This window comes from Stenella coeruleoalba (assembly GCF_951394435.1).
Source record: "Stenella coeruleoalba genome assembly, chromosome: 18".
NCBI classification, from domain to species: Eukaryota; Metazoa; Chordata; class Mammalia; order Artiodactyla; family Delphinidae; genus Stenella; species Stenella coeruleoalba.
The window spans coordinates 14,319,570-14,343,640 of NC_137164.1; the positions used below are offsets into that span (position 1 = coordinate 14,319,570).

The 24,071-nt window shown below is 35.7% G+C and overlaps 1 protein-coding gene across 17 annotated transcripts in view; it reads left to right on the top strand.

The window, feature by feature from the left end:
- Nucleotides 1-24,071, top strand: part of COG6 (component of oligomeric golgi complex 6) — a 280,734-nt gene that overhangs the window by 32,424 nt on the left and 224,239 nt on the right. For all 17 annotated transcript variants that reach the window (XR_013824904.1, XR_013824905.1, XR_013824906.1 and 14 more), the window contains 5 exons: nucleotides 8,381-8,512; nucleotides 8,851-9,018; nucleotides 11,743-11,850; nucleotides 12,877-12,930; nucleotides 15,768-15,847. Coding sequence is in view for 4 of the 17 variants with exons in the window: in XM_079903305.1 (XP_079759431.1) it covers nucleotides 8,381-8,512; nucleotides 8,851-9,018; nucleotides 11,743-11,850; nucleotides 12,877-12,930; nucleotides 15,768-15,847 (542 nt within the window). In the remaining 13 variants the exon portion in view is untranslated. The remainder of the gene's footprint in view (nucleotides 1-8,380; nucleotides 8,513-8,850; nucleotides 9,019-11,742; nucleotides 11,851-12,876; nucleotides 12,931-15,767; nucleotides 15,848-24,071) is intronic.

Sequence of the window (24,071 nt, forward strand, 5' to 3'; positions counted from 1 at the left end):
CATTTTAGTTAATTCTCACAATATTTCCAACTTTTCATTATTATTTGTTACGGTGTTCTGTGTGATCAGTGATCTTTAACATTATCGTAATCGTTTTTTTTGCTTTGTAGTTTTAAGTTATATACATTGTTTTTTAGACATAATGCCATTGCACTCTTAAAAGATTAAAGTATAGTTTAAACATTTTATGTGCACTGGGAAACCAAAAACTTTGGTCTCCAACATCAGCGAAGCCCTCCATGATGTCCAGCAATCCTGCATGTCCTCAGGCAGCCCCACATATTTAACTTCCTTTCACTTATTTTCTCAAATCTACCATACTGTCTCCTACCAGAAGTGCCAAATTTTGCAAAGTTGGATAATAGCCATTTTAAAATACCTTTGCCAATATGAGCAAAAGTGCTATCTTTTTTTTTTAAATTTAGATTTCAGTTTTTCTAGTGAGAATGAACATTTTAAAGTATGTTTATTGGCTGTTTGTGAATTGTTTTCTCATGTCCTTTGCCATTTTCCTACTAGGCTGTATCTTGTTATTTTCTGATATTTTTTATACATTGAGTATTATCTGTCATATATATTATAAATCTTTTCTCCATGTCATCGTGTACCATTTAATTTTGCTTGTAGTAATTTCTGATACGTCACTTTTAATGTTTACATGGTAAAATCTGTAACATTTTTTTTCCTTATTGTTTCTTCTTTGGGAACATGCCATAAAACATACTTCAAAAACTTCCCCACAACAAGAAAATACATGTAGAATTTATTATATGCTAAAGTTAGCATCTATCAGTAGGAAAGTGTTCGATTATTTAATAAATTCATTTAAATGTTTGTTCTTAGGTCTTCCTGTAGTTTCACTTTTATATCAAATTTTTAATCTACCTGAAGTTTATTTTTGTCCATGCTGGGAAGGAAGGATCATATTCCGTTTTCCCAATTGGTTATCCATTTATTTTATTTTATTTTCACTCAGAAAACCTCGTGAAGTTCTTAAATACTTTATTTCTCTTATAAAGTTAAAATGAAAGTTGCAGGAACATAAAATGGCTAATAAAAGGCAAGTTTTAAGCATGGTATCTTCCTGTTAAAACCCAGAATAGAATAGGATAAAAACAGGAAAAGAAAGAATTGTAATTTGAATATATTAAGTACCAATTAATACTGCAGCCTATGTGAGTTTATAGCAGTGACGGGTTTTGGCTATTATTGTTATTTACTGTTGTCATTATCATCAATAACTGTGCCCTGAAATGTTTTTCTTAGATATGAATTGGTCATATTTAGGGCTATTTTAACATTAAATTGAGATTGGAATATGATACTGTTTACAGTTTATGTGTTGCTTGTATATACAACCATTTCAGGTTTCTTTCAGGAATTATCTTTCCTTCACCAAATTTTTAATGTTCCATATTTTATATTAATTATATCTTCATCTTATTCTGCCTCTTGTAAACCATTCATCTCTTCTAAGAAGATTCTAGCCTTATGAGGAAAACAACACTTACTGCAGAATGGTCTTCATTAGCAAAGCACCCAAGTGGAAATTTTTGCTGATAGAATTTTAAGTGGATAGCAAAATTGTTAAGAACAGCTTTTAAAATGAATAAAGCCAGATATGCACTCTTTTCATGATTCCTTCTGTACTTTTAAAAAGACATATTTGGGAGCTAATTCTTTAGTATGAAAAAAGAAAATGCAAGGACATTATTTTATTGAAAGATGTACCTTTTCCCTAACAAAGCATTTGAAGCACTTAAGTATTCAAGTATGTGTACTCCCTTCCTTATCAGGCTCTTCTGAAACATTCATAACTGTGAATCTGGCAAAGTCTAAAGGGAATATGTGTCTGTACTACAAAAGATACAATGTCATATCCATTTTAGCTAGAGAGACATTTTCTAAAATTCTTTTCACTATAGTAATAGTACAATTCTAATTTAAAAGGGATGGTGTGTCATAAATGAAACCCATATCAAATTAATAGTAGGCAGGATTGACCAGCTCTGTGAAAATAAAACCTAAGTGGTCCTTTAAATTTTGATTTAAATTCTAGGATATCATTACTGTTTAGAATCTCTTTTTACTGTTCAAATTGTAGTACTTGGGCCAGCAGCTTGGAGATCACCTAGGAGTTTATTAGTTTATCTGAGATTAAAAATCTCAGGCCCCACCCCAGACCTACTGAATCAGAATGTGCATTTTAACCAGATTTCCCTGGTCACTCATATGCATGTTAAAGTTTGAAAAGTGCTTTTTTTTTTTTTTTTTTTTGGTGGTACGTGCGCCTCTCGCTGTTGTGGCCTCTCCTGTTGCGGAGCACAGGCTCCGGACGCGCAGGCTCAGCGGCCATGGCTCACGGGCCCAGCCGCTCCGTGGCATGTGGGATCCTCCCGGAACGGGGCACGAACCCGTGTCTCCTGCATCGGCAGGCGGACTCTCAACCACTGCGCCACCAGGGAAGCCCCTGAAAAGTGCTTTTTTTTATATGAGTATTTTGAGTTTTACATTATTCCTTGCAGATTATTCTGCTAGGAAAAACAAATAAGAACAGTGTTTTCAACTAAAATGCTTTTTAAATTTTAAATAAAAGTATGTGAAATAAAAAGTTGTAATTATTTGAAGTTATATCAAACAAATGTTAGTTTGCACTGTTAAATTTATCTTGAATAATATTATTGACTTAAAAAATTTAATTCCATAAATAAGGTAAGAGGAAACTTTTGGAGGTAATGGATATGGTTTATGGAATGTGGTGATGGTTTAATGGTTATGTTACCAAGTAGGTGCTCATGTGCCCGCAGTTCCAGAAAGCCGAACTCTGACAGTGGGTGTTTGCAGCAAAGTAAGGGTTTATTTGCAGGGTACCAAGCAAGGAGAATGGGCACCTCATGCTCAAAAGATTGGAATTCCTTGATGGCTTTCAGGCAAGGGTTTTTAAAGACAGTGTTAGGGGAGGGGGTCCTAGGATGCGTGATCAGCTTGTAGACCTTCTGGTTGGTTGGTGGTAAGGTAACAGGGTGATGTTTTGGGAATCTTAACCGTCTGGTTTCAATCAGTCTGGAGTCTAGTCCTTGTGGTCAGCAGGTAGTCACCATCCTCCACCTGGATGGGGGTCTTGGTTTCTCCAGGACAACTCAAAATATGCATCAGATTGTTATTTATATCCCTTCAGGAGGAGCTAGAAGTCTTGTGACTCTGTTGTCCTGATCATTAACTGCTTGGGTCAGCTCTTTGGAACTCACAGAAGGCCTAGGAGACTAAAGCCTTTTGTTCCACAAACAAGAAATGGGGGACATGGAGGGGATTTTGTACCTGGGAAGGCCTCACAGGGTCCTGCTTGGTTTCAGTCTCCCCTTTTCTTTGATACTTCTCAATCCTGAGGGGAACAGGGGCGGGACAAGAAAGAGAGTAAAGCTTTGGATAAAGAGGTTGTTCATAAACTCTGTAAGGGAACTTGGTTTTAGGGGGACTTGGTTTCAGGTATATACTTACCTCTAAATTCATCAAGTTGTATACGTTAAATATTTACAGCTTTTTATATGTCAATCATACCTCAATAAAGTGGTTTTAAAAAAAGCACTTTAGTTCCATTTACTGTTAATTACTAGAACATATATGTATTTAGAGTGAAAGGAGTCTATATATAAAATGAAGCAGTTAATTTAAAAATATGATGGTTTTGGGGCTTCCCTGGTGGCGCAGTGGTTGGGAATACACCTTCCGGTGCAGGGGACATGGGTTCGAGCCCTCGTCTGGGAAGATCCCACATGCCACGGAGCAACTAAGCCCGTGTGCCACAACTACTGAAGCCTGCATGCCTAGAGCCCATGCTCCGCAACAAGAGAAGCCACTGCATTGAGAAGCCTGCGTACCTCAATGAAGAGTAGCCCCCGCTCGCCACAACTAGGGAAAGCCAGGGTGCAGCAGTGAAGACCCAGCACAGCCAAAAATTTTTTTAAAAAAATTAATTAATTAAAAAAATTAAAGTATGTACTAAAAAATATGAGGGTTTTTGTTTGGTGTTGATTTTATTTTTTGAAAGCACATGGGCAAGTGGTCTTCTAAGAAGTTGCAGTACAGAAAATTGGAGGACCTTAAATGGAAGATATTTCAAAGAATAAAACTAAAGTTGGCAGTGGAATGAGGTTGTAAAAACAGCTTTTGGAACTTTTATGGTGCACCCTTTTCATTTTCCTCTAATGGAGCACGTATCGTAGTAAACAGTCACAAGAAGAATGAGAACTTTGTTCAGTGTTATAGCTCTATACATTAAAAAAAAAAGGTTCTAATATATAGAATATGAAGTTTTCAGTAGACCAAATGCTTTGAAATGTGAAATTTTTCTTTATACTTCAACTTTAACAGTTGGGAAATGTACATAAAAGTTGTGAATATATCTTTCATAAAGTTCTTCTGTGCCTTATAATTATTAATATTAATCACTTGAATTTTGGATATTTTTATAAAACCTTATTGATTATCAATATTTACATAATATAAACAAAAAAAGATTAAATGAACTTTCAGGGTAAATGGAGATAAAACTTACAGTATACAAATCTTAAGTTCATTGAATTTTTGTATTTGTATATATGTTCATTAATCATCACCCAGATCGACATATAAAACATTTCCAGCACCTCAGAAAGCTTCTTCTTGCTCCTTCCCAGTCAAAAGCCTCCAAAGTCAATCACCATCTGACTCCTGTTTCCTGTTTTTGTGTGCTGTTGAAATTCACATAAGTAAATTCACACAGGTGAACTCTTTTGGGTCTGACTTCTTGCATTTAGTATTATATCTCTAAGATTCGTCCATGTTGTGTTTAGCAGGAGTTCATTTTTTTAACCATGGTGTAATAATTCTAGTATACAAATTTACTACAGTTTATTGGTAGATGTTTGTATTGTTTCTGTTTCTTAGATATTGTAAATAAAGCGCTTATGAATATCCTTGTACATGTCTTTTGGTGGACATAAGTTTTCATTTCTCTTGTGTGTATACACGGTAATGGAATATCTGGGTTGATAGCTTTCATAGCTCTCCAAGCATTTTTGCAAAGTGGTTGTACCAGTTTACTCCACCAGAAATGTGTGGGAATTTGAGTTGCTCCACATCCTCTCCAGTACTTGATATTGTTGGTCTTTAATTTTAGCCTTTGTGGAAGTTGTGTGGTGGTATTTCATTTGTGATTTGTACTTTTCTGAAGGCTAATGATGTTGAAGAGTTTTTTGTGTGTTTATTGACTGCTGAATACATTCTTGTGTTAATCATCATCCATCAGTTTAACAACATTCTAGATATCTTTTTTAAATTGGATGAATGGGTAGAAAATACTTTTATAAAGATGACTTCATATTTTGGAGTTTTTCTAAGTTCAGTCTTATTTGAAGGTAATAGAAAAAAGGAACCAAAACTGAAGGAGGTATCAAACTCGACATAACTATTCCTTCGCCACAAGAGATACTTTTCCCTTCTGTTTTGTCAGTTTTGGCTTCATGTATTTTTTGGCTCTGTTGTTAGATGCATGTATGTTTAGAGTTGTTGTATCTTCTTTATAATAAACATTATAAAATGCCCTCCTTTCTAGCAGCAGTGTTTGTCTTAAAGTCGTCTTTGAAATAAGTATAGCTACTCTAGCACTCTTTTGGTTATTGTTTGCAAGATATATCTTTTTCTGTCCTTTTACTTTCAGTCTATTTTTGTCTTTAAAGTGTGTTTCTTGAATACAGCATATAGTTGGGTCAATGTATTTCTTTTTTCTTTTATCCATCTGCCAGCCTCTGCTTTTTTGGTTAGCATGTTTACATTTAATTTAATTGCTGATAAAGTAGCATTTATGTCTGCCGTTTTGCACCATATTTTTGTATGTTCTAAGTGTTTTTATTTCTCTGTCCCTCCATTACTGCCTTCTTTTGTGTTAAGTAAATATTTTCTAGTACACTGCTTTAGTTCCCTTATTGTTTATATAAATATATATGTATGTGTATGTGTGTAGTTAGTTATTTTCTTAGTGGTGCCCTGGGAATAATAATTACCATCTTAATTTTTTAATAATCTAGCTAGTTTGGATCAATACCAACTTACTTTCAATAGTGTACTAAAGCTTTGCTCCTGTATAGCCCCGTTTTCCCCTTCCTTTATGATACTGTTGTTACAAATTACATCTTTCTGCCTTGTGTGCTTATCAACATAGATTTAAAATGATTGCTTCATTCAGTTGTCTTTTAAATCCAGGAAAAAGGAGTTAAAAGCAGAAAGTACATTAAACTGCCTTTTATATTTACTGATACCAGAAACTTGACTGCTGTTCTTTATTCTTGCAAATTTGAGTTACTGTCTAGTGTCCCTTCATTTTAGCTTGAAGGATTCCCTTTAATATTTCTTGTAGAGCAGGTTTGCTGGTAAAGAATTCTTTGTTTTGTTTATTGGGAATGTCTTAATTTCTTCTTTATTCTTGCAGAGTAGTGTTGGGAATGTCTTAATTTCTTCTTCAGTCTTACAGAGTAGTTTTGTTGAATATAGAATTCTTGGTTGAAAATATATTTCTTTCAGCCCTTGAATATATCATCCAGTGCCTTCTAATCTCCATGTTTTCTGATGAGAAATCAAGTGTTAAGCTTATTGAGAATCCTTTGTTCAGAATGAGTTACTTCTTTCTTGTTGATTTCAAGATTCTCTCTTTGTCTTTTGACAGTTTGATTATGTGTCCCAGTGTAGATCTATTGAAGTTTATTCTGCTTGGAGTTCATGAACTTCTTGGAGGTTTAGATTAATTTTTTAAATCGAATTTGCTAAGTCTTCTCCCACTATTTCTTTAAATATTCTTTTTGCATGCCCCCTTTTTTCCTCCTTCTGAGATCCGCATTGTACTGATGATGTTGATGATGTTGCATAGGTGTCTGAGGCTCTGTTAATTTTCTTTCATTCTTTTTTCCTTCTATTCCTCACAGCAGTTAATCTTAATTGACCTGTCTTCAAGTTCACTGATTATTTATTCTGTCTGTTCAGATCTCCTGTTGATTCCCTGTAGTGAATTTTTCATTTCAGTTTTTGTGCTTTTTCAACTCCAACATTTCTGTTTGGTTATTTTTTTTAACCATTTCTATCTCTTTATTGATATTCTCTATTTTGTAAGATTTTTTTCTCATACTTTCCTTTAATTCATGAACAGTTTCCTTTAGTTTTTGAACATATTTAAAAGAGCTGATTTAAAGTCTTTGACTAGTATTTCCAACATCTGGGCTTCCTCAGGGAGTTGCTATTGATTGTTTTTTCTGTAAATGATCATACTTTTTTGTTTGTTGGCATGTCTCATAATTTTTGTTTTTGTTGCTTTTATGAAGGAGGGAGGATTTTCAGAGGTCCATACTTTGCCATTCCTGCTGACGTCACTTATGTATTAACTTTTATACATGAAACATTCTTAATATAAATACTGATATTATAAAATTCTTATGCCTTTCTATCTACCTGACATGAGAATGTAGTGTTACGTGGATCTCTGAGTACCAGATTTTGTTTCATTTACAAAATGTGACTATATTAGTATTATAAGTACTTTGAAAAATGTTTTAAAAAATTCTCAGGCACCTCTTCTGGGGTATCATGATGGTGTCAAGTAGGGATGATGAACGTAGCCAGTAAATAAGTATCAGATACTCTACTCAGTAGTTGAGATGCAGCAATCCCATTTAATCTTTACAGAATCCCTCTGAGCCTCCGAGAATTTAAATAACTTTTCCAAGGTCACACAACTAGTAAGTGCTAGTTACAAAATGTAAAATTAATCTCTTTAACTCCAGAATTCAGGATTTTAGTGGCAGTGTTGTACTGTTTCTGTGAAGTGTGTGGCTCATGGACCAGGGTCCTGAAAAGCACCTGGGGTGCTTGTTGAAAGGTAGATTTCTAGACCCTGAACCTATACATATTGAGCCACAGTATCTGACATTGGGGCATGCAGGTGAGTGATGATTCTCAATAATATTATAGTAGGTGAAGTGCTGGTCTCTGGATTACTTTCTTAAGACTTGGGCTAAAAAACAAAACAGGCCATTTCAAATCTATATGAAAATATAATTCTACAATTCAAAGACTGCTAAATTTCCGTGTAATTTTTGAATTAAAGTTCAAATTCTGTACTTTTAATTGTGATGTATTAATTCTGAGATAATCTAACAAAAAACTTGTGTCACTTTCTGTGCTGATTTTGATTAGTAGGATAAAAAATAAGCTGTTGCTAGATTGTAGATTTTGTAATGTATCAGCAAAGCTTTACATCTTTCGTATGAACTATTTTACCGTGAACTGGCATTTATGTAGACACTAAAATTTAGTAGAAAAATGCAAGCAGTGGATAAGTCATCCTTCATTTTAGGTTGAACTCCCACCACCTGATCTTGGACCAAGTTCTGCATTAAATCAGACACTCATGTTGTTGCGTGAAGTTTTGGCATCTCATGATTCTTCAGTTGTACCGTTAGATGCCCGTCAGGCCGACTTTGTGCAGGTAGGTTGTAAATTCACGTTTAATGATTCTTACTGCTCTTCTATTGTATGTTCTTTTGAAATTCTGGCACTTTATAGCCCATGTATCTTGACAATCCTTCTCATTGCTTTTTCCTTCAGATATTAAACCAGTTCCCTTTAATTTAAAAAGTATATATTCAGTGATGCTTGTTTTAAAAACTATTACAGTTGCGGTACCATTTAATCTTTTTCTTACGCGCTTCTGTAAGTTGGCCCGCTCCCCATTAGTTTGACATTCATTCTGAAGTGCCGTTAACACAGACCCGTATCACTGGTTGGGAAATAAGGAATACATTTGATTTTATTTTTCATTTATAGGTTTTATCATGTGTCTTGGATCCTCTCCTCCAGATGTGTACTGTATCAGCCAGCAATTTAGGCACAGCTGACATGGCCACCTTCATGGTCAATTCACTGTATATGATGAAGACAACATTAGCTCTGTTTGAGTTCACCGACAGACGTCTGGAAATGCTACAGTTCCAGGTTAATTTTGCCATAAAATGACTGCTCACTGTGATGAAATCTTTTTGCTATACATGATCTCAGTTACTGGCTTTAAGATAATTTCAGTGACCTGATTTATATGAATCCCTTGTTATAGTCTGATAGAACCCCTCCCTGCCCCCATGCATATTCAGTATTTCAGTTTCGTTTTGGAGAAGCCAGAATATGTAACAGGTAAGATATTTTATTCAAGCCATAGTATGTGGTGGTAGAATGGAGCTTTTCTGACTGATTTGAACTGTTATTCTGTATGCAGATTTCAGTTTCCATACTGTGAATAACATGCTATATTTTTCAAGCTGTGTAGCTAGTGCAGAAGGTGCTGCAGAGGACAGATATATTTTTATCTATGTGTAAATCAGTGTTAGGCACAACATTACAGTTTGTCATGCCAATCGCTCTGGTCCTATAAGCCAAATGGTATCACTTAAGAGTCACAACAAGGCCATTTATAAAATTTACCAGATACTTGGCTTTTGATTTTGAAAGAGTGATTTTTGGTAGATAGAATGTTTAAAAAGAAAAACAATAACAACCCTGAGTCTTCTTTGTTATCACAAGTATATAAACAGTTTGGCAGTGGCTACAGTAAAAATTTGTCATTTGGGGTTTTTCTAAGGACTGAGTTTGAGACCTCCAAGTTTGTGATGTTTTCTACTTTCTAATTCTTTCTTTTAAAAGAAATATAATGAAGTATGATTAATTTTTCTTTTTTGCATAATTGTTTAAGTATAATTAGTAAAATCTTTTTAAAAAATAGTCATTGGTTTTTAATGTGTTTATCACTAATTCAACCCGAAACTCTGCCATTTGTCTAAATCTCTTCTCAAGATGTGCACCTATATCAGTTGGTCCAGCAATCTGTTTTATCACCAGTTATCTTTGTTTCTCAAATATTCCAAAGTTGTTTTTTGCATTCCAAGAGGACAAGCCCCACCATGTAAGTGCTTCTTGAGCCTGCATCATTCTTGCTGATGGGCTGGTGGCTGGCACTGGTCACGTGGACCAGCCAGAGTCAGTGTGGAGAGGACTGGGCAAGGGTGTGGATGCTGGAAGGCGCGGGCCCCACAGTGATAGTTTTCCTTGTCGAGTAAAAGATTCTTATTTTCAGATCTTTTCTATCACTAGTCCATTAATTTTCTTCCATTCTTTCTTCTTCCAGTGTTTCAAGTGAGAAATCTAGGCTAGTCTGATTCTCTGTTGTTTGTGATAACCTATTTTATTCATGTGGAAGCTTGCGAGGATTTTCCTTTGAGTTCACATATTTCCTCAGGATATTTTTTGGTATGTCTCTTTTTCTATTATTTCCATCTTGGATTTTGCAAAGCCTTTTCAGTCTGAAGATTCCACCCTTTTGTTTTTTGCTCAGTAAAGTTTTCTGTTATCTGTTCACTTCTCCATCTGTTACTTTTTATATTCTGAAGCTCCTGTCCTTAGTTGGCTTTATCTCCTAAATTTGCCTTCTAATTTCTGTTTAAATCTCTTCCCTTTAATATATTTCTTTGATATTTACTCTGTATTACTATTCTTCCACTTTTCTTTCAGATACTAATTTGGTTCTTGGCAGTAACTCTTTCATTAAATATTTCCATTTGCAATCTTGTTTTTCTTGGATTTTCCAGTAAGACTAGTAAGTAAGGGTTCTAAGGTTCTAATTGTACTTTCTTGGGCATTCACTTAAAAAAAAACTAAGGTACCCTGCGTCTTTCAGTAGTGTTGCCTCAGGAAAAGATACTTGTTCTCATTATTCAGGTGGGTTTTCTCATAGAACCTACTCACCTCTTTTAAATCAGTTGTAAGTTTTTTACGGGGAGGGGCTCAGCTGCTGGAGTGACTTGCACGGTGGCAAACATTCAGATGGTAGCAGATAGCATCTCTTAATAGCATACTGTGCCACTGGTAAACAAGCTGGTAAAACTGAGGGGAGTGTCCAGTGAGGGGTAACAGGAAGATCTGTAGACTTACAGGCCTGTACTGGTTAAAGGAAGGAGCAGCCACTTCTCCCCACCTGGGAATACTTCATCCCATCAGGTAGTTTCCTTCTGCGGCTTCTGCCCCCATGAGCATTAGGTGGCTTCCCCAAGAATAGCACCAAACAGGTGACCACGTACAAGTCCCACCTGCTAGCTGGCAGCTCCTGAACTTGACATCTTTGCCCAGCCTTCTGCTGGTTCCTCAACAGTCCCCTAGTTGTCGCAAATCCGCCTTCCTCTGGAGGACTTACTGCCTCAGCCCCCGTGGGATTTCCTTCAGACTTCTCCAGATGATGTATTTGATTGGTTGAGTTAGTCCAGCAAGTTGGGAGCAGGAGGCAGTGTGGATGTGAGGGACATCAGGTCCTCATCTTCCCACAATTCTTTCTAAGTATTTTATTTTACACTGTTGTTCATGAGTAGTTTTTGTTTGTGTCTTGCTTAATACCAGCTTTTAAAAGAGCCAAGAAGCAACCCAAATTTTTCGACTAGTGGCTAGTCCTGGAATCCTCAAGTAAGACTTTCCCTCCCTTTCGTAGGAGGACTTCCTCTTTGGGGAAGGAAAAGTCTTTGTACAGGAGCAGTCCCTATCCTTCATATTTTGGCCTCATAGCCGCTGCAAGGAACACGTCCATGATGAAGAGCTAAGACTCCAGGCTAGTCTACTTCTACTCTCAATCAGTCTTATTCTTCTTTTAAAATATTTTCTTTTAACTGTGTTTTATTTTAGATTGAAGCACATTTGGACACACTTATAAATGAGCAAGCTTCTTATGTTTTAACTAGAGCAGGCGTGAGTTACATCTATAACACCATACAGCAACATAAACCCGAACAGGTAAGCACATGGATCTTCCTAACTAGAGAGATACACCAATTTAGAGTACGGCTTCTAGAGCTAGACACTTAGTAGTAATTTTTCACTGGGAAGGTGACTTCTCTCTCTGATTCCTCATCATCTGTAGATTGAGGGTAATAATATCTGTAACATAGAATTGTTCTAAGATTGAGATAATACCTGTGTAGTTCTTGGAGGACTATCTGAGATATAGTAGGGTGTCCCAAAATACTATCTTTTTTACTATAGATAGTTTGGGTTACAAGTAATGAAAATATACAAAAATTAGTATTGAAAAATATATAAAGAATACTCATATTGGTAAATTTTTTAGTCCTTTATCACCATTGATTTATTAAGTGCATAGATTACTATATAAATAGCAGTCATCCCCCCTTTTAATTTAGCAAATCATGGTCTATTACTTCGGAAAGGTAAATACTTCTGGGGCTAACATCTGATCTTAAGTTATAGAACTCCAGTAGAATTAGAAAATGGAGTGGTGGGAACCCTAGAAAACCATGTAAGCCTCTTTCTTTAAAAAGCAAAATACTTTTAAATAACATTAACATGAATATTTTATAGCCCAGGGACAAGGTTTGAATTTTTTCTTTTGATAAGGTAATAAGCAAATTTCTACCAGTAGGAGCAAATTCTGCTGCCTTTTTATATTATCTAAAATTATCAAGGCAACTCTTAAAGCCCCCATGTCTTACTGCCATTCCTCAGTGCTTTATTGCCCTTTTTTTCTTGCTTATGATTAAATCTGAAGTATCCTTTTATTTCCATTGTTAATAAACTTATGTGCTTCTCCAACAAATATTATTGAGTGCCTTCACGCTAGTTATACAAAATGAACAAATCACAGTCCCTCTTTTAATTGAGGTTGGAGATAGGACACTTGAGTTCTTTGGAAATAAGCTAAATTTTCAAATTCGGGCAATCTACTAATGGATTGTATTTGAGAAGTGAAGTGTAACATATAGCACCTGTTTTCATCTTGGTTTTGTCCCTTTTTTTTTTAAGGGCCCTTTAGCTAATTTTCCCAACCTAGATTCTGTGGCACTGAAGGCTGCAATGGTAAGTACATAATAAAGCATTTCAACATACGTTTCCTTATGGAACATTATTCTTATTTTTTCCTGTGTGATAATTATTGTCTCGGGTGATAATTTTATCTCTTCATATGCAGTATTCACGTTGGGTCCAGTCATAATGTTGCACATGTATTCCTTTAACTAAGGAGATCTGACCAAGGCATAACATTTGTAGTAATATTGCACCATACCCTAATAGTGTCATTATTCCTGTTTAGGTTTTCTTCAGTTTCAGAGTTTTACTCCTAACCTAATGGAGAAAGGAATGAGAGACACGAAGGAGTTAGCTATATATCATCATAGACGTCCATCTGTCAGTGATCCTGGGCTTATAGTTCTTGACTTCTTCCTGAGTTGATAACTGAAATTGGATTCCAATCTTAAAATATACTCTTGACTGTGACGCTCACCGAACCTCCACTTTATTACCTTCTTTTCAAGTGATGAGCTTGCTTGCACATCCCTTTCTGCATGAGCACCACTTCTTATAGCATGTTTCCACATCTTAAGTACATACTTTGCCTATATATGTGTGTGTGTATACACACATGCACACACAGCCATCAGTTGGATGACACTCATTTAGTCCTCATAGGAATGATCCCCTTTGGAAGCTTTATGATACGAATTCTAGTGGTAGTAATAATAAACAGTAAGTAATGACAACGTCCATTAACATATATTGAGCATGACACACATTTTTAATGTACTAACTCTTTAATCCTCCTAACAACCCCATTCAACCCAGTACTTACGCTCTTACCTACTATATGTACTGCCTGTCCTATGTGTTTCAATACTCACTGCCACAATGGTTTGACTTCGATAAATAGTTCTCTTGGGTGACTTCTCTGATGCCAGGGCTTTCCTATCCATCATCTGACAGAGCTAAATTTAACTGAAAATAAAGGGTAGACCCACAAGATACCCAACAAATGCAAAGAATACAGAGCTGACAGAGTTAACATTAGACAAGGTAGATTTTAAAAACACTAAATATCATAAATAAGGAACATTATGTCATGATAAAAGACAGTATATAAAAAGTAAGTCATAACTTGTGTATATCCAACATAACAGTAAAAACTGTAGAAATGCAAAGATTTGATTCTGAAAAGTGCAAAAATAAATGAATACATTTTACATTCATTAAAAAAGATAAGTTTCTTAGAAAGTTAAATGTACACTCACCATACCACCCAGTAATTCCACTTTAAGGTATTTACTGCCCTCCCCCGCACCCCCGCCCCAGCAAAATGAGGATATAGGTCTACGCAGAGATCAGTAACCTTAGTACTCAGTAAATGTGTGCGTCCCGCCTATTTCTCCTTCTCCAGTGACGCATATCCAGTTCATAATATAAACTCACAAAATATATTTAAGCCCTATTACAGGTTCGTATACTCTTAACTTTAAAAACAATTGAGTTGAATATCTTAGGTGTCTCTAAAGAAACAAACTCTTGATTGAGTTTTATGTGTGATCCATTGTTTTATCTATAACTGTTTGGTGCCCCAACTTGGATGCTTCAAAGGCACGTCAGTTCACCATATCCCAAACTGAGCTCTTCTAACTCTTCCCCACCAGCCCCAACCCCAGGTCCTTTTCCAAGTGTTCTTAACTCAGAAAGTATAAGAGCATCTGTCCACTAATTATTTCAGCATTTATTAACCAAGTATCTGCTATTATCTAGGTATCATGCTGAGAACTGGAATGATCTAGTAAGAGATGCAGTTATCACACAACTAAATAAATATATAAAGAGTACAGTTGTGAATTGTGATAATGCTGTGAATTACACAGATCCAAAACCTGGGCGTCAGCCCCTTTATCCTGTCTGTCACTAACCAAATCTTGATGATTTTGCTCTTTAATTCTCTCAGATATCTAATCTTCTCTTCACTCCTATTGCCCTTGGCGTCTAAGATGCCGCAAGAACTACCTATGTGGTGTCCTTTCATCTGCTATTACAACCTCCCCTTCCATTCTTCTTGCTGTAGCCAGATTTAGCTTCTTAAAATTTAAATCAGATGATTTCCCTTCTTTGGTGGTTTCCTAATGCTTTTACAGTAAGAATTAAAATCTCCTAGAAACCATGCAAGTCCTGCATGGAGTGATCTCTGGTAGGCATCCTCTTTCTCACCTAAGTCTTCCTCCACACCAGCCCCACTACACACTTAACCTAACATCTATTCATCATTAAGATTTCACGTAAAACGACCTTTCCTCAGAAATGCTTTTGCCAAACGTACAGGTTAGGTCTGTGTCCTCCTGATTGATGCTTTTGTAGTATCTTGGTTTTTCCTTTATTTACATTATTATTTGTTCACTACCTCTCTCACTAGGCCATAAGCTCTGTGAAGCTAGGGACTGCCCTCTTTTGCTCACCGTTCTATTTACATTATGTTATATGGCACCTTACCAATAACAGGCACTCCATAAATATTAATTTAATGAATAGAGGAGTGAATAATTAAGAGATACATTGCATTTAAGAAAGTAAGGTAGACTTGAGATCTGAAGACTTTACTTCTTGCTAATATTATTACCCAAGAAGTTTGGTGAGGGAGATCAGGATAAATGGCTTGGATCAGAATTTTGAAAGTAGGTATTGCTGATACTGACTGCATTAAAGAGTTGACACTTTCAGTGAGTTTTTAGTTAAAATGTGTAAGGAATAGCTCATTTTGATCATGAAGAACTCGTTATTTGGAATATGGGATTTTTACTAAGATTTAATCCTTAAAAGAGATGCTTATTTGGGATGTCTGTTAGCAGATATATGCACTTTGTGTTTTGGATGTCTCTGTTTTGTTTTAGGTTCAGTTTGATCGCTATCTGTCAGCCCCAGACAACCTGTTAATGCCACAGCTGAACTTTCTTCTAAGTGCCACAGTGAAGTAAGTATTTTTTGGTCCCAATTAGCTGGTAAAGAGTCACATATTTTTAAATGCCAAGCACATTTATAAGAAAAAAAATTACTTTCAAGGTATTTTGATTGTATAGTATGGACCTAGCATCCTGTTATAAATTCATACTAATTATAATGACATTAAAAAATTGAGATATACATATGGTTTATGTAAATAATAGTGCAACTAAGAATTGGTCAGTACCTATTTACCCCTTTTTTCATTCAGAAAATTTCTAAAATGTTTTTTGCAAAGTATTCTAAAATTAAATGTAACCTATGAATGTATTTTCAGGTTTCTTTAAGAAGAAAAATTATGGTATCAGTTTGGCTACTTATTTTAAAAATCAGGTTGCTATGAAAATGTAAGTCATTTAACACATTTAAGATTCAACATTAAAGCAGATTTTCTAACTGCTTTTTCCCCCTTTTTTGATTGATGGCAGGTCCTACCCTCAAAAATACGTTCTGTTCTTATTTCTCCTACTGTATAGGCATAGTATTATATTTGATCTTATTTATAAAGCATTTGAAATAATAGGAGATAACTTTCATTTAGTTAAATTTTGAACCTTTTCAAAATGATAATTCATTTTTAAGCAAAAATGTTTTCACGTCTTTATGTTCTCAATTTCTTTCTATTCATATTGTATTTAAAATGTCAATTGTTTCTTTGAAATAGAGCTTTGAAATGTAAAACTTTCTTTTTTTCATTCCGTCTCATTTTGTTTTGTTAATATTCTGTTCTCCTGAACTTTGCTTGTCTCTGCGGTTGCAGTACCTTTGGGACACCTGTCATTGTCTCCCTTTTTCTCGTCTTGTAGTTTGACTGCCTTTCAAAGGAGATTTTGACTGAGCACTTCATCCTTGGCATAAACTATTGAATACACTTAGGTAGCCAGAAAGTGAGGTTGTATAGATAATAAAGAAAAGAATAGAAAATTAAAATACCCTTAAAGAATTCTTCCTTCCTTGTAATGAATTAGAAGGGCGTTGTTCTTTTTTCAACGCCAGACTCCAACATTTACCTTTTAATGGTATAAAAATAGAGGTTTGACTACAGAAACCACAGCTATGCATATTTATAAAATATTCTCAGTGTCTTTTCTTACTGAGTCAGAATTGTTTATATGAGTAATTTAAGAAATAAAGAGACCATAGATACTTCCTGAAGTGAGCTTGTGGAAAAGTGGATATGATTTTGAGGATTCTTTCAGGAATCTTCCTCTATTATATATGCTAGAAACAAAGCAGGTATCTTTAAAAAGAATTACTTTGGTTTTTTAAAAGAGGTAGGGGCTTCCCTGGTGGCACAGTGGTTGAGAGTCCGCCTGCCGATGCAGGGGACATGGGTTCGTGCCCCAGTCTGGGAAGATCCCACATGCTGCGGAGCGGCTAGGCCCGTGAGCCATGGCCGCTGAGCCTGCGCGTCCGGAGCCTGTGCTCCGCAACGGGAGAGGCCACAACAGTGAGAGAATAGTTTTCTTCTCTTTAACTGCCTCCTTTTAAGCCACCTGTCTTTAACTCTCAGGAATACCTGTGTAAACAAAAATAACGCAGGTTTGGGAGTGGGGGTGGGGTTAGCCTACCAGAGAAATAACGACTAATTGGAAACAGTCTCAAACAGTGCTTTAGAGACCTCGGAAAGTCCAAGCCTTAAAAGTAAGGCTAGTCTGTTCTACAGTAAAGGCTACTTTTTTTTTTTTTTTTGCGGTACACGGGCCTCTCACTGTTGTGGCCTCTCCCGTTGCGGAGCACAGGCTCCGGACGCGGAGGCTTAGTGGCCATGGCTCACGGGCCCAGCCGCTCCACGGCATGTGGGATCTTCCCAGACCGGAGCACGAACCCGTGTCCCCTGCATCGGCACGCGGACTCTCAACCACTGCGCCACCAGGGAAGCCCTAAAGGCTACTTTTGACTCACAGTAATAAAGCTTAAAAACAAACCTCTAGAAGATCACGTGGATCTTTACTAAATTAACTGCCTTCCAGAACAAAACTTAGCACTCGTAAGTATGACAGAATACAGACAATCAACAGTGTAGCATTTATAATGCTGAGCATGCAATAAAAAAAAACCACTTAGGTTTTAAGTAGTAGGAAAATATGAACCAAAACTAGAAGCAAAATCTGTCAACAGAAACAGACTTACTGACAGAGTTTACAGAATTAGCAGGTAAGGTCTTTAAAAAGTGTGTTCAACAACTTAAAGGAAAATTATATTGAGAGGAAAAGTTAGGAATTTTACAAAATGGGAATTCTAGGCCTGAAAAGTACAGTATCTAAAATGAAAATCTCACTGGATAGGCTTAACTGTCAGTTGGACATTCTAGAACGAAAGATAAGTCAACTTGAAAAAAGGACAATAGAAATTGTCCAAATGGAAGCACAGATAGGAAAAAATTAAAAGCTGGAAAAAAGATGAAGAGAGTCTAGGTGAATTGTGAGATAATAATAAACATTCTAATACAGGTGTAAGTGAAGTGTCATAGTAAGATTGAGGCATAAAAAATTTGAAGGCATAAAAGAATTTTTTTCAAATCTGATGGAAAACATGAACCCACAGACTGAAGAAGCTAAATAAATCACAACAAGGAAAGCTGTACCAAGGTACACTGTAATTAAATTATTGAAAACCAGTGATAAAGAGAGAAAAACTTAAAAAGTAGCCAGAGGAAAAAAGATGTATTATATGTGGGAACAATGATAAGTATACTACTGACTTCTTGTTAGAAACAGTTCAAACCAGAAAACAATAGAATAGCATCTTTAAAAAGGTGGATGTTAAAACACTTTCAACTTTGTGTATTCATCAGAAGTATTTTTCAAACTGAAAGTGAAATAAATACATTTTGAGATAAGATAAACAAAAGTAGAGAGGATTGGGCTTCCCTGGGCGCAGTGGTTGAGAGTCTGCCTGCCGATGCAGGGGACACGGGTTCGTGCCCCGGTCCGGGAAGATCCCACGTGCCGCGGAGCAGCTGGGCCCGTGAGCCATGGCCGCTGAGCCTGTGCATCTGGACCCTGTGCTCCGCAACGGGAGAGATCACAACAGTGAGAGGCCCGCGTACCACAAAAGAAAAAAAAAAAAGTAGAGAGGATTTATCATCAGTATACTGCAAGAAATGATAAAGGAAGTTCTTCAGGCTGAAGGAAAGTGATACCAGAAGAAAACTCCTATTTACACAGAGGAATGACAAGTGCAGGAAATGCTAAATATAAAAGATAGTAGACCATTTGAAATAAAAATAATAACTGAATTGTGGAGTTCTTAACACAGAGAAATAAAGTTTATGACTACAAAAGCACAAAAGATGGAGTGGGAGGGAAGTAGAAGTATACTGTTGTGATGTTGTAAGTTTACTCATGAAGTGTATAATATTGTTTAAAGGTAGATTGTAAACCTTACAGCAAGCACTAAAATAAATTATCTAACACGCCAACAGATAAAATAGAATGTTAAAAAAACTGTTATATCAAAAGAAGGCAGAAAAGAAAAGAATAGATGGGACAAATATAAAACAAGTAACAAGATGATAGACTTAAATTCATCCTTATAAGTAACTATATTAAATGTAAAAGAACTACACACTCCAGTTAAAAAGCAGTGGTCTTAGATTGGGTGAAAATGCACGTGACCAAACTGTCTGCTGTCTATAACAAATCCACTTTAAATATAAGGACACAGTTTAAAAATATGGTATAATATATACCATGCAAATAAAAATTATAATAAAGTTGAAGTAGCTATATTCTGATATTAATATCAGAAAAATTAGACTGATAGATAATACCAAAGATAAAGAGGGATATTTCATAATTATAGGATCAATTCATGAAGAAGATATAATAGTAAATATGGGCAACTAGTAGCAGAACTTCATAAAACATGAAGTATAAGTTTATAGAATTGAGGAAGAATAGATAAATTGACATTTATTTTGACATTTCAACCCTCCTCTGTCAATAATTGATAGGAAAATTAGAAAACTAGCTCAGTGTAAAAGAACTGAACAATGTTGCTAATCAGCTCAGCCCAATAGAAAGAGAAGACCACACACAACTATGGAAAATAACATTCTTTTAAAGTGCATATAAAACATTCACCAAGCTAATGTAAAAATGAACAAAAAGAAAATAAGAAAGCCACTAGTGAGTATTCCCATCTATGAACATGGTGTGCCTGTTTATCCAGATCTTCTTTTAGAATTTTCAGTAAAGATTTACAGTTTCTTCATATAATTTTCCATGTATGTTACTGGGTTTATTCCTAGGAAACAATTCTGTGGCTTTTATAAGGTCTTTTATTTTCCATTACATGTTCTGATTAGATACTGCTGATGTACAGGGAAAGTACTAAATTTTTTGTTAATTTTGAATCTGGCCAGTTAACTAAACTCTTAGTTCTATTAGTTTATCAGTTGTTTGCCTTGGTTTTTTGTTTTTGGTACAGACATCTAAAGTTAATGAGTTTCATTAATTTTTTTCAGTTTTATGACTAAACTCATTGTATTGGCTAGGTGCTCCAAAGTAAACAGTAGATATAATGGTGAGTGTGCATATTTCATTTTGAACTTTAATGTTTCTGATGTTTCATCATCAAGTGTGATGTTTGTTGTAGATTTCCAGTGTTCCAACATGGACACATGGTATTCATCTCTAACTGGGTGTGTAGTGTAGTAATCTGTAAATTCAGCATAACTGCAGTCAAAATTGCCGTGGAACCATTTTATTAAATATTTATCTAGAAAGAAATATATGAGAGGAGACTCTGGTCACTTTTGACCATCTCCACAGTTGCCACTCTGGTCCAAGGTGGTATCATCTGTGCCTGGGTTATCATGTTAGCCTTGGATCTATTCTGTTTTCGCCCTTGCTCTCTCTATCATTGCCACACCAACCTCTACGATCTAATCTTAGCATCTCAACTAGAGTGATCCTTGAAAGGGTCACCTTCACTTAACCCTCCATTTTACAGAAGAGGACATTTTTAGAAAGGTTAAATAATTGAAACAAGGTGAAACAATTAGCAAGAAGCAGAGCCAAGATTCGAATCCAGTATTCCAGAGCCTATTCTCTTTAACACTAGCTTGTACTGTATTTTTATTAACTCCTTCTATGTTGAGATTACATTGTTTTATTATTTTTAGAGGAAGCTCAGAAATGTTAGGCATGTGTAATAGATAAGGCTTATGTGAGATATGTGCCTTGGTCTCATCTAAAATATGCTTTAATTTTACTCCGAATGACAGAAAGCTGACCCACTATGGCATCTTTGGTGTGTATATTGTGATAAAGAGAAAACAAAAATGTACATTTTTAAACCAGTCTATTGTAAGTGTATTTTTTTCTTAGTTTTCCAGGTTTAAACTGTTAACACCTTCTTTTCTCCTGTGGCGTGTTTGATTGCACTCTTAACTGTGGCACTGTAATAAAGCTCAATTTTAGTGATCACAGAACCTGAATGTTGAAATAAGTTATTTTTAGAAGTGCTGGGTTTATGGTAATGATGAAAGTTGTATTACGTTGTTATGGCAACCAAAATCCTAAAGTACTGATTAATGACAAGCTCACTGATTCTGGAAGTAAGCAGTTCATTTCTTATCACGGCTCAGTACTTTAAATAATTATTTAAAATATACATAATTTCAGTGAACGTATTTTAAAGTGAGAACGGTATCTCCGTTTAGTTATACAATTATCTCTGTTAGTATTTTTAAAATTTATAATACCATATTTTTATGGCATTATGACATTTATAACTGGGCAAGTTAAATTTCTTAAGGTATGGAATTCCCGTGCATAGGTAACTAAAATATGTTGCCTTTATGTGAAATTACGTAACAAACTCATCTTCTCCTCATTTATTTCTTCTTCTTTTTTCTCATAGCACGTTAGCTATATCTTTGATATATACTGGTATAGCAAACTATATGGGAAAAGAAAAACTGTACTTTGCAAAAGTAAGAAAGACTTTCCAAAACATGAAAATAAGGCACATAGGGTCTGGGAGAACAGCACGTCTTTTTTTTTTTTTTTAAATTAATTAAGTTATTTATTTTTGGCTCTGTTGGGTCTTCGTTGTTGTGCGTGGGCTTTCTCTAGTTGCGGCGAGAGGGGGCTGCTCTTCGTTGCGGTGTGCGGGCTTCTCGTTGCGGTGGCTTCTCTTGTTGCCGGGCACGGGCCCTAGGTGCATGGACTTCAGTAGTTGTGGCATGCGGACTCAGTAGTTGTGGCTCGTGGGCTCTAGAGCACAGGCTCAGGAGTTGTGGTGCATGGGCTTAGTTGCTCCGCGGCATGTGGGATCTTCCCGGACCAGGGCTCGAACCTGTGTCCCCTGCATTGGCAGGTGGATTCTTAACCACTGCACCACCAGGGAAGCCCCATCATGTCTTTTCAGTGTCATACTGAAACATTGTTAACAGGCCCATCAAAAATTATTTAATTATTTAAGAGGAATGCACCCTTGTTTGATTCTCTGTTTTCTGTTGATTAAAGGTTCCATGGTTTTCCATGTCCTGTGTTTTTTCTTGCTCCATGGGATGTTAACTCATTTTATTTGTAACTTAATTTATTCTAACCTTCCTTTTTAAATACCTGTAAATGACCAGTTCCTCAGAATGTTTTAACCAGCTTTACCATCTTAGTAATTTCCTCATTGAGTTATTAAATTTTTGACATTCTTTATTTGTATGAGTCATGTTTTTAAATTTTTTGAAATTACCGTGAGAATTTTATGGTAGTAAAGAAACCAAGAAAGTTAATGGTCTAACTTTATAGATGAATCTTGGCTTACATTCAGATTTTGCTTTTCCATTTTAGCTGGCCTTTTGCATGTCTGTTGGTCGTGTGAAAAGCAGAACTTACCTTTAGAATTTTGACATAGAGAAACAGTTCTGAATGTACTGTCCATCAGCTATGTGATTGGCTGTGATTGATCAAAATATAGAAAGTAAAATCTGAGGTGGGTACCCATGCTGGAAAATAGCATACATGACTTAAAGGAAAAAAAAAGTACTGCTTTTCTTTACCTGTAGACGAAGTGATCAGTAGATAAGGACATTCCACGTTTTCAGAAGCACATGACTAGACTGAGATGATTTGCTGGTCATTTTGTATTTATAGAATTCCTGAATTTTTCTATTTTGAATATTGATTTTATTTGTCACTATAATTTATCATTATTTGAACTCTGTATTTCATACATGGTATTAGTGAATAATTTGGGCCACGACACCAGGCAGGCAGGCAGATATACAGATACATGTGTATACTTTTTCACATAAAGGATGAACTTACATAGTAATTAGCATTATAAATAAGGAGGAGGAGATAGTAAAATGGCAAGAAAATTGCTTTAGCACTTTAGAAACACCACCCATTTTTATACAAGTAACTGATATGCTTACTACAGTTCATTATTTAGGGAACCCAATTCTCCAAAGTAATGTGTGTGTCTGTATGTATATGTGTATGTATGGGTGTAAATAAACACATAGAGATGTTTTAACCACAGTTCATTAAATGCTCTTAACTCTCAATGAAATGATATAATTTTAAAGCTGGAAGTGTCTTGTAAAGATTATCGAGGTCAGTATTTTGTTTTACAATAGTGAAATTAAGTCCTGGAACGGTTAAATTACTTGTTCGAGGCAGCAGTAAGTAGCAGAACTTCAACTAGAGTCGAGATCTCCTGACAGTAATGTCCTTCACTATACCATTTTATCTCTACCATATATAATTCATTAGGAAAACATCAATGAACATGAGAGTATGGGCATGTACCTGGCTTTGGTAGTGATAAATGAACTCTTAACATTTGTCCAGAAATATGGACTCACTATCAGGCACAGTTCTTGCTCTTTACAGTTTGGATTTGACTCAGATTCACTTGGAGAATGTCTATTTCCATTGCATTTCTATCCTCTGGTTTTTTTTCTTACTAAGTTATGAGCACTTTTTTTTTCTTATTAATCATCCATTTAATACACATCAGTGTATACATGTCAATCCCAATCGCCCAGTTCATCACCCCCCACCCCCACCCCGCTGCTTTCCCCCCTTGGTGTCCATACGTTTGTTCTCTACATCTGTGTCTCTATTATTTCAGCCCTGCAAACCGGTTCATCTGTACCATTTTTCTAGGTTCCACATATATGCGTTAATATACGATATTTGTTTTTCTCTTTCTGACTTACTTCACTCTGTATGACA